General features: G+C 36.5%; 1 protein-coding gene across 1 annotated transcript in view; it reads left to right on the forward strand.

The window, feature by feature from the left end:
• The window catches only part of LOC116862671 (2-oxoisovalerate dehydrogenase subunit beta, mitochondrial-like), a 142,586-nt gene extending 136,295 nt beyond the window's left edge, over window positions 1-6,291 (forward strand). Inside the window, exons 4-5 of the mRNA XM_032850033.1 lie at window positions 4,320-4,468; window positions 6,001-6,291. Coding sequence (XP_032705924.1) covers window positions 4,320-4,460 — 141 coding nt within the window. The 3' untranslated portion in view covers window positions 4,461-4,468; window positions 6,001-6,291. The remainder of the gene's footprint in view (window positions 1-4,319; window positions 4,469-6,000) is intronic.
• The last annotated feature ends 5,276 nt before the right edge of the window (window positions 6,292-11,567 follow it).

Raw genomic sequence — 11,567 nt, forward strand, 5'->3', positions numbered from 1 at the left:
GGAGGTCTTGAATGAAAGTTCCTAATCTGTACACATTTACATACACACAGTATATACTCGGTATTATGTTCACCAAAACACAGGATTAAATGCAATACACTTAATTTTTGGAAACCTGATAATTTTAGTTTTCTTAAAACAACAGCGGGTCCTTTTGTAATTAATTTTGATTTACTCTCTCTTACCTGCTAAAAAATATACAGGCTCTCTCCTCTGCAATCTGAACAAGACACTTAAAACTTTGTTTTGTTGCAGAATATAGGCAAATAAAGAATTTATGTTGCTTGCATTTATGGTTTTTATGATTTGGAATCATCATTTCAGACTCTCAGCTTCGTTTTCTGGTTATAATGCACATAGCAACCTAGATGACTAATATATAAACAATTTGAGTGATGCTTATTTAAATCATTTAGGACAGCTCAGGAGGTTGCTGAGACCTGGGACCATCTGTTTATTGCTCTATGTGTTTCTTCAAGGCTTAGTGTGTGCTCACACCTTCACATGTCTTAGCCTCTACCTTCCTGATATATACCCAGAAGAGGCATCTTAGACTCAATTTAACTCCTTATTTCTATTGAGGTTCTGTTTTAAAACCTTAATCCCCACCTGCCTTCTGTTTTACCATTTTACCTATTTTATTTTAGTTTTTTTCCTGTTACTACTATCCTCAACAGTCACTTTGCAGATGAATGACTGGGAACACGGGTTGGTAGTCAGGTTGGAATCTTAATTGGCTGTGTACGTAGCTGTTTGACCTGGGCCAGGCTCTTTCACCTTGACTTCCTCATCTGTGAAATGGAATATAATATCCACCTCATATATTTGTGAGAATGATTAAATGAGATAAAATATAATTCATTACATATAATTCTGTCTGGTTACTATTATTAACATGCTTTAGAAAGAGGAGTCTCACAATGACAAAAAGACATTCAAAAGTAAATTTCGGTTACCATATACTTGAATTTCAGACAATAGTCTTTTGGAAGGAATATCTATTTTTCCTTAAGCTGACTGTTTATGTGAAAGCACACACTACAACAAAATGTATGAAACCCTCATGGGGTCTAGTGTGAGGGTTCCAGCCCTCTTTCACGGGATCTATGGCGAAACTTTGGACTATGAGTAGCTGGAGAAGAGTTTTCTCTTGGCACCTGTCTGGGTTCTCTTCTGAAGTCCCTGGTTACATATTAGACTGTATGCTTTGGAACCTCACCTTCACATCTGTAATGGTTCCCTGTGGACTGAGCTGGTCCATATATACGCTCTCTGAGGAGAGAGACCAGAAAATGGTCTCTTCCACGTTAGCCCCTGTGCCGGCCATGACCTGTAACCCTCACAACCCTGTGGGTGAGGTCGTTATTTCTTCCTAATTTTATGTGGATTACTATTTCTGAATTAAAGATCATCAGAGTCTTTAAAGTATGAGTATGTTTATGCAGTCAGTGGAAAAGAAGAATACAATTAATCTGGATGGTCTTGGAAATTCAGGGTACACGTTTACTGTAGTTCTAGTATTATAATACGGTATAAAATAGAGATACATACTTCCCAGAGGGTTAATCTGGTATATTGATCTACAAATCTGCCATTGAGATTCAAATATTTTTTGTAAGTGTGTGTGTGTGTGTGTGTGTGTACAGCTTCTGCATGAAAAAAAACAGGTTGAACAAGGATGCCTGTTTTGATGGTTGCCCAGAGAAACATATAGCCACACACAAATCATTTGTGTATGAAACAGTCCATTAGGAACTCACTCTGTGCAGCTGCTTGACCCAAGCATTTTTTTTTCCGGTCTTTTTAAAACGCGTTTTAACACAAGTTTGTGGAGGGAATAATGCCAGTCTCTCTAATAATATTTCAGTTAGCAAAGCATTAAAATGTCAAACTGTTTCAATTGGTCAGGGCATATCCTTATAAAATTGAATCATAGTCCTCTGTTATGTATCTGTTATCTTCCATGATTTTTTTAATTTAAATAGCCAATTTAGCCAATTAGCCAACATTTAGTACATCTTTAGTTTCTTCCATGACTTTTAAAATATGCTTTATATATTTATATGTAATGATTTAAAATCCTTTCACTCCACTTAATGTGGAATAATTGTTTCCAAATTAAGGAAACACTACATACAAAGTTACGAAACTAATGTAAAATAGTAACCATTATTCACACAAGAAAGTATTCTTTACTCTTTTATGTCAGTGTCATTTAATTACAAATGTAAATTACATTTAATTACAAATAGTTTCATAAAAACTATTACAATACATGTTAAGTATGAACCAGAGCCCTTCTCACCTTTTTGCCACTCCTGGCCTCAGAAGGTGACCACTAGTAATAGTTCAAGTCTGACCTTTCAGACCTTTTTCTATGCTCATGCAAACGCACAGGTGTATCTTGCAAAGAGTGAACACACACACACACACACACACACACACACACACACAGGAATACTACTCAGCCATAAAAGGAATGTTGCCACTTGCAACAATGTGGATGGAGCTAGCGAGTTTTATGCTAGGTGAAATAGAGAAAAGAAGAAACCATAGGATTTCACACCTATGTAGAAATTAAGAAACCAAACAAGTGAGCAAAGAGACCCCCCCAAAAAAATAAATAAATAAAAAAAAGAGCGAGAGAGCGAGAGCGAGAGAGAGAGAGAGAGAGAGAGAGGCAAACTGAGGAACAGATTCTTAACTATAGAGAACACACTGATTGTTACCAGGGCAGGTGGGAAGGGGGTGGGTGAAATAGGTGAAGTTGATTAAGGAGACACTTGCTGTGATGAGCTTGGTGTGATGTACGGGTGTTGATTCACTGTATTGTACACCTGAAATGCATATTACACCATAACTGCAATTGAAATAAAAACTTAAACAAAATAAAGAATGGTATTAAGAAGCCAATTAAAATAAAATAAAATACAGTTAAGTAAAATATATAAGGAAAGGTGGACCTCAAATCCTTTGTAAAGCAAAGTAATGCAGGAAGTAGATGCCTATAAAACTTTAAGTTGTGTGAGGTTTTTTGGTTTTTGGTTTTTGTCTTTAGTATAGCTGACACACAATATTACTGGTGTACGACTTGGGATTTGACAAGTTATATATTGTGCTATTTCTTTGTAGGCGTACCTACTGTCTGTCCCTTTACATCGCTGTTACAATATCATTGACTGGATTCCCTGTGCTTTGCTTTTTCTTCCCATGACTTAACTCATTCTATAACTGGAGTCTTGTATCTCCCTCTCCCTGACACCAATTTCGCCCAACCCCATACTCTCCTCCCCTCTGGCAACTATTAGCAAAAACCTAAGATTTTATTTGCAGTAATAGCTGTGAGGGGTAACGTTAATATCATTTTCATAGGAACAGTTTAGTCACATAGCTGTCTTTAGATTTTTTGGAACTCTCTAAAAATTATTTTCAAGTTTGAATTTGTCACCTAATGTTTTTTTTTTCCTCTGAAGATAATTTCCTGTAGGATTCCTCAAGTGTGGTTGGGATTTTATATTTTTGAACCAGACCTCTAGCCTCATGGAGTTCATTGTCTCTCAGGAGAGACAGATAATTGAGCAACTACAGTGGATCTTACTCAGTTCAGTACTGTGAGAGCTCGGGGCAGAAACCCCTCTGTCAGTGGTGCGGGGTTGGGCAAGTGCCACCAGGGAAGGCTTCCTGGCAGAGGCAAATCCTAACATGGTATCTGAGAGATGTGCACACAGCAGTCAGGCAAAGAGCAATGGGCTTGGGCTGGGAATTGGCCAGGGAACCATCAGCATCTACAAAAGCCTGGCCATGAGAGAATCCAGAACATGGTTAAGTAACTGCTAGAAGTTCAGTCTGACTGTAGGGCAATTAGAAACATTTATTATGATAATAATACATGTCCATTATATATAAAATTTGAAAAGCACAGGAAACAAGAGAAAACATATGCCACCACTAATTTCAAGCTGCAGAATTTCCTGTGAGCATTTTCTTACAATTTTGTCATGCCCTATATTTGAATTTATAGGACAACACATTTGGTATATTCCCAGAGAGGATTAAACCAGAGCTATGCATGGAGACATAAATGCATGTATGTATGAAGACATTTTAAATAAAACTGGGATCATGCCAAACTTGGTATGTCACTTAATTTTTTAACCTTTTTTTTTTAACGTTATGATATACTGATTTATTTTAATGCCCCTGGATAGAATTACATTTCTTTTTTCTCTTTCTAGGATTACATTTCAAGTGGAAATGTTTCATCTCTCTGAATAGAAAGAAATATTCTTGAAGTGAACTATCTGTATTCTTCTCTGTAGGAAGAATGTTTCCTGAACCTAGAAGCTCCTATATCAAGAGTATGTGGGTATGACACACCGTTTCCTCACATCTTCGAGCCATTCTACATCCCAGACAAATGGAAGTGTTATGATGCACTTCGAAAAATGATCAACTATTGACTGTATTGGTAAGTCAGCCTTGCATTTTGACAAAGCTAGTGTATGTCACTCATATGACTGTGCCATTAACCAAGAGCTGCAGTCATCAGCGTGTTGGCAATTTCCAGAACAAAAGTGGATTGAAGAAAAAAAAATGGAAATTTATAGTGGTATATTTACACTTGATAGAAACGCATCAGATATATATTTATCTGATATCCATAAAACAGATGTGTACATATATTAATGTGGAGTAATCAATGAAGACGAAGATACTCTGTGCTGTGGTTTGCTTGCAAATATACCTTACTCCACTCTTCCAACTTTAGCCTCATTTCTGTATATTGTTATTGGCCATTTAAATTATTCATGAATAGGGTTAATTTCTGTTACTGAAAAATGTTCCTTTGAGCAACATTGTTTGGGACTCCAGTGAATTTAAGCTATATGATGATCCATAACATGAAATTTGCCTTTATATTATCTGAAAATAGGTTTGTTGAGCAGAAAACCTATTTATCATGTATAGGGAAGTTTTTACATAAAAGAAAATCCAGCACCACCACCATTTCCAGAATCTTTTTTGACAAATGAATGTTTTTAAATTGTGGATAATGACATTTAGTTGTTATGATTTTCTATCTTATCTGCCTCTTCAGCAGTGATTTTCTAGCAAAAATGAATATCATTAAAAACTGTTTAGTTTTCAGGTTTTAATATAGAAAGGAGTTGCTATCACTGACACACTGCCTTATTTTATCTTGGCATTTTGAAACGTATAGCTGGAATTAAATTTTACATTTAATATTCTAGTATTAACGTGTGATATTTACATTTTAATATCTAGATTGTCTAAAAAATAGAAATAATAATACATTTTTAAGAACTGTCATCTTTTTAAAAAAAGGGGAGACCAGGCTCTGTGTAATAACATAAGCCCACACTTCTTAAAGATAGAATTACTGTAATTCTTGAATTCCGTGTCTGAGGAGTAAACCTGGGCCATTGAAAACCAGAGAGATACCTTTTAAATTTGTACAGATAGAGAAAATAGTGCCCTCCCATCTGCCACTATGACACCCCCCCTTTCCATTTTTTGCAGTTCTATTTTGAGAATGTACCAGATATAAGTTCAAGCCATTAGTCAACACATCCTCGGTATTCTTCCAGATACACTGAGGGAGATGCTATGTATCTGGTGTCCTCTTAATGTCTGTGAAAGCAACTGGTTTCTACAGTAAGTCACACTTAGGACTGGTTAGAGGAATACCATCTCTTTTGTCCATCTTCTTCCTTCCATGGACTCTCCCTAATGGAGAGTCAAGGTAATCATTATCACAATGTGTGGCCACAGAGTTTAGGTGCTGGTTTAAATTTGGATATATGATTCTTTTTAAACATAAAAAATATGTAAACCTATTGAAAATATGATAAAAGAAGAATAGTTTTTCTATGCTTCAAGCTAAATATGGCATTAAGGAAAAGAGTTATGCAGTTGAGAAATCTATATTTAATTCATGGTGGTCGGAATGTCTATAATCGTTATTGATTTCTTTTACAGAACAACTGGAAGATTGTGACTAGATATGGAAATATTTTTCTGAAAATCCTTCTTATTTCCTCAGACTTCTCTCTTCTTGAAAATAGAGTTTTTATGAACTGAACCACATTGGATAATGGCTGAAAATTTTTAATTAGTTATTGTATTAACACATATGAATTGATGATTTCCATTAAGAGTATCTCAGATTAACTTTTTAAAATGCTTCACTTGTAGTCTTATAAATTCCATCAAATTACATCTGTAAATACTGGGCATGGGGTAGTATTCAATAAAGCAAAATCAGATTCTGTCTTTTTTTGTGTGTGTCTTTTTTTCATTAGCTAAAAGAATCTTATCAGAATAATAGATTAACTTGTTAATTAAATCTGAAAGTGAAATGCTTAGAAATGCTGATTTTCAGTTATGTTATATTTAGTATAATTCTTTATGGCTAAGATGGTTATATGTTGATGAAACTTCTGGAATATTTTACCTGGTTCTTCCCTCTTACCTCAACAAGATGCACTGATGGGGGCACCTGGGTGACAGGTGGTTAAGCCTCTGCCTTCAGCTCAGGTCATGATCCAAGGGTCCTGGGATTGAGCCCCACATCAGGCTCCCTACTCAGTGGGATCCTGCTTCTCCCTCTACTCCCAGCTCTCCCTTGCAATCACTGTCTCTCTCTCTCTCTCAAATAAATAAATAAAATATTAAAAAAAGAAAAAAAAAAGATGGGCACCTGGGTGGCTCAGTGAGTTAAAGCCTCTGCCTTTCGGCTCAGGTTATGATCCCAGGACCCTGGGATTGAGCCCCGCATCAGGCTCTCTGCTCAGCAGGGAGCCTGCTTCCCCCTCTCTCTCTGCCTGCCTCTCTGCCTACTTGTGGTCTCTCTCTCTGTATGTCAAATAAATAAATAAAATCTTAAAAAAAAAAAAAAAAGATGCACTGATGGACATACTCACTTTTTTCCAAAGCATGGTGGGGCAGGATCATCCTTGCTGCCTCTCTTCCTAATTTTGGGAGATGGACAGCATGAACCTGTCTTTTCTTATAAAATTGCCAAGTTTTTCTACAGCTGGTTTTTTTTTTTTTTTTTTTTTTGCCATGATGTTGCAAAGCAAGTATCTTTTTCCATGTCCTTTCTATTACTTGTAGATGAAAAGAGAAACAAGATTAGAAGCATCAAAAGGCCCTGAGAAGACGGCTGGGTGGCTCAGTCGGTTAAGTGTCTGCCTTCTGTCATGATCCTGGGGTCCTGGGATTGAGTCCCGTGTCAGGCTCCCTGCTCAGTGGGGAGTCTGCTTCTCCCACTGCCCCTCCTCACACACTTTTTTCTCTCAAATAAATATAATTTATTTCTCTCTCTCTCTCTCAAATAAATATATAAAATCTTAAAAAAGAAAAAAAGCCCTGGCCAGAGGAAGCCTCTGTGTTGGGGATATTGCCAGGGCCCCCATTTCTTTTTTCTTTTTTTTTTTTTAAATATATTATTATTATTACTTTTTAAGATTTTATTTATTCATTTGACAGAGAGAGAGAGAGATCACAAGTAGGCAGAGAGGCAGGCAGAGAGAGGAGGAAGCAGGCTCACTGCTGAGCAGAGAGCCCGATGCGGGGCTCGATCCCAGGACCCTGAGATCATGACCTGAGCCGAAGGCACAGGCTTAACCCACTGAGCCACCCAGGTGCCCCAGGGCCCCCATTTCTTAATCTGCCTCTTCTGCCCTTCATTTTGAGTTTGAGACTGGCCTGAACAGCCTCAGAAATCTCTTCGCAGGACACCTCATCTCTGGGTTCCTGTCCCTTGCAGGTGGTACTAGCCAGTCTGCCCACCCCTTCTGTAGATTACTTCAGAAGAGTTTGTTCTCACGTTTCAGCAGAAAGATCCACCTCCCTAAAAAATCAGAGAAACAGAGTCATAGACTGTTTTCCTTTCTCTTTAAAGACCAAATGGATATTTTCTTATGATTACAACTGTTTATTTTACTTTAAAACTACAACTTAAAAAAAGCTGTGTTCTGTTTATTTTGATCGGCTATTTGGAGGATACAGAAATCTACAGTAATATTTGTAGATTGCCAGAAGCTTAGAGGTAAAGTAAATGCACTTTATCACAGATTTTTATAACAATGGGCTGGAAAAAAAGAACCAGTGCACTTGTTTGGGTAAAAATAAAGCCTTGTCCTTGATTTAAAAATAGAAACACCTGTATGTTATAGAATTGGGAAAAGATGTAGTTGTCAGCAGCAAGTCTGGATAACATTTAGGGAATCCTGTTGACTTATGATACAGGACATTTGGAGTTTAAAATGCCCAAACACGGTATTACCTTTGGCTTTTTTCACTATCCACAGATGTCATGCGGCATCCTTGCAGGAAACTCTTCACTTACGTGGTCAGTCTAGCAGAGTAGGAAATAGACAGTATTCAACTACCACAGAGCCTTAATGGGTTCTTTTGAACATAATTGTTTTAGCTGAAGTCATTTTTTTAGTTGATATTATTTATACTTTTAGTTACTTATTTTAAGTTAATTCCAGAGATCTTTTTAATACTTTTAACACTTTTTAATACTATTTTTTTCTACTCATCTGTTCTTGTAAGAATTTTCCCTTAGCTCTTTTTTTTTTTTTTTCTGTTCCTCAGTTTTGAAATAGCAAGCGTGAGGACAACTGTGGGGATTGTCTATGCTCTCAGGGCCTGACCTGGAAGGTGTTTCCCCCTTCCAGTTAGCCCTGCAGGCCCCACCAGTAAGCACCCTTTTCCCTTCGAAAATAAATGACTTACAATTAATATTAAACTCAGTCTGTGGCACAGGATGTACATGTACATCTAAATAATTGTCTTAAGTACATTTTCATTACATGAAGCAAATGTTCCATATTGTGTAAATAAGAACATTGAAATGAGGACACACTTAGGGGTGTGAAGTGAATTTGGAGAAGTTCCTAGTCCCCAGGACTCCCAGCCTAGCACAGGAAGTCTGCTTCCTGGGACAACATAGATATATAAGTGAAGGTAATCTTATACACTTCAAATTTCCAATTCCTTTCAGAAAGAAACAAACCATGATCTAACATCCTTGTTCTATATAACTGATAGATATCATCCACATCATATGAACAGACCTAGATACATGAGAAAAAAGGTGACACAAGATGGAGAAAATGACCTCAATTTAGTCCCTTAGGTTTAAGTCACATAATTAGAAACTCTGAATAAGAATCCTGAGAAGATGTCCCCCAGAGGATCTATGTTTGGTTTAGTGAAATCCTTTTTCCCATCAGCTTGCCTGTGGTGGACAAGTGTGGTTTCCAGGGGCCTGGCATCCCCACCTTCTATAAGAGCACTGATGTTTGAGAACATTTGTTGACAGCTCCCTCCTCACTACCTCGGCTCTGGAGAGGCTGCCATCCCCCGTGCTGTTCAGCACTAGCCACAGAGATGGCTCTGGCCCAGCCTGGTCAGATGCCTCAGAATGGAACGTCAGGTTACTCATGCAGAAACAAAACTTGGCCTCCACCTTGTCAGTGACACTCAGCAATCAAAGACTGGTTCTCAATCTTTTACCTCTTTGAGGTGTACCTGATAGGTATTAATCAGCTAGCACAGTGCTGAATTTAGCAGACACGCTTGGGTGAGGGGTGAGAAGCATGACCCTAAAGCCATCCTGTCAGAATTTCCAGAGAGACGTGAGGTTTGGAGACTCTGACACACCCCCGTAGGCCATCTAGTTTGGAAAGAAGTAGAAAATATTCATACATGGGCAAAGATTTAGAAACCCTGATACCTGATACCTCCCCGAACATCATAATTAAAGATATTTGCCAGGAAAATGAGAAATAAAATAAGTCAAGAATGAGGAAATCATAGCTGGAATGGACTGGAAGTGCAAATGGAAACAAGTTAAATAAAAAGATATATATCTAAAATAATTGTCTTAACTACACTTTTTATGTGAAACAAATGTTCCGTATTGTAAAAATAAGAAAGTGGTGGTGATAATAAATATGACTTACATTGACAAAGATTAGAGTAGTAGATTTGCCAAGAGGAATTCAAAAGTGCCAAATTCTTCATTTTCAGTAAAGAGGAGCATAACTTTATTATCCCACTGTTAATCTTGAAAGTTTAATATTGTTTTTTAAATGCTTCAAAAATAAAATTAATCACTATGTATGTATCTTTCATATCATTATATAAACCAGCTATACTATACTTATTAATTCATTCCACAAACATTTAGTGAATACTTATGGGCCAGGCACTGGATTAGATCCTAATATGCAAAGTTAACTAAGAAACATTCCCTCCCTGCAAAGAAAATGGGGAAAAAAAATGTTTAAAGAGCAATAGAAAAGAAAAGTAGGAAGAAGCAAGACCAAACAAAACAATTATGACAATAAATACAATGGGATAAATTCCTTAGTCTAAAAGAAAGAACATAGAGAGGGTTGAGAAACAGAATCCTAGTTCTTTACTAGGAAGGGTCCTGTTATAAGTTATCCCAGAAAGGTTAAAATTTGAAAATGAACAAACAAAATTAGGCAAAAATAAATATGAAAACAACACAAATGGCAGAATTTGTTTCAGACGAAAGACAAGAGAAAAAGTATGCAGTCAGTAGTAACAAAAGGAATATATTACATGGAAGATATAACAGTTAAATTATTTGTTCTAAGTGCATGATATTAAAATGTAAGCAAAACTCTGTAAATACAGAGGATGTAGATAGAAGAGTCGTAGATAACAACTTTGTCACCTCACTGTCAGTTTGATAGGTGAAGTAGGTAAGAATAAGTAATAGGGTTGCGTCAACAGAAATATACTTTAAACTTTGTCCCATAAACAGAGACTATATCACCTTTTAAAGCATATATAGCAGTTAAAAGAGTTGAGCATAGATAAGGTACAAAGAAAAACAGTAAATTCCTCGAAAAAAGAGTATTAAAGGGCACCATGTTTTTTTTTTTTTTTTTTTACCACATCCCAAATTAATAACAAATATTTCCAACTACTTAGAATGAGAACATAAATGCATCCAGCTGTGGAACCCAGGAGGAAATGTAAAATAATTCCAAAATATTTAGAACTTAAGATCACTGATGTGCTTCAGCCAAGATCTTACTCAGAGGTAAATTCATAGGTTTTAACTCTTTCATGAAAAAAGGCAGAAAGTTCCAAATTATTAAAACAAAACAAAACAAAACTGTAAGATTGAAATACTTTTGTATAAGAATGGAAGTTTTTCTTTCATTTTACAATGTCTGTATCCCGTGAGGGTGGATTACATTACCAATGTTTTTATGGAATTACGATATTGGCAAAGAAAGATCATGTTAATGGCAGTGCCTACGTTGGTGAATTACTGTCATGGTCCTCTGTATGGTCATGGGAAATTATTTAGCAAAACCTAATCATTTACCCACAGCACTGCTGAGCAAACATCTTTGTTTTTAGGAGATTTTATTCCAATACTTTAAGAAAACATTTATTAAGGTCTTGTTTTGCTAAAAGTCCTTCCGTTTCATACTGAGGCCTCCTTGCTACCATAAATATTTTATTTACTCCAAGGTTTCAGAAGA

The sequence above is a fragment of the Lontra canadensis genome, unplaced genomic scaffold, assembly GCF_010015895.1.
Source record: "Lontra canadensis isolate GAN:19392208 unplaced genomic scaffold, GSC_riverotter_1.0 scaffold295, whole genome shotgun sequence".
Taxonomy (NCBI): domain Eukaryota; kingdom Metazoa; phylum Chordata; class Mammalia; order Carnivora; family Mustelidae; genus Lontra; species Lontra canadensis.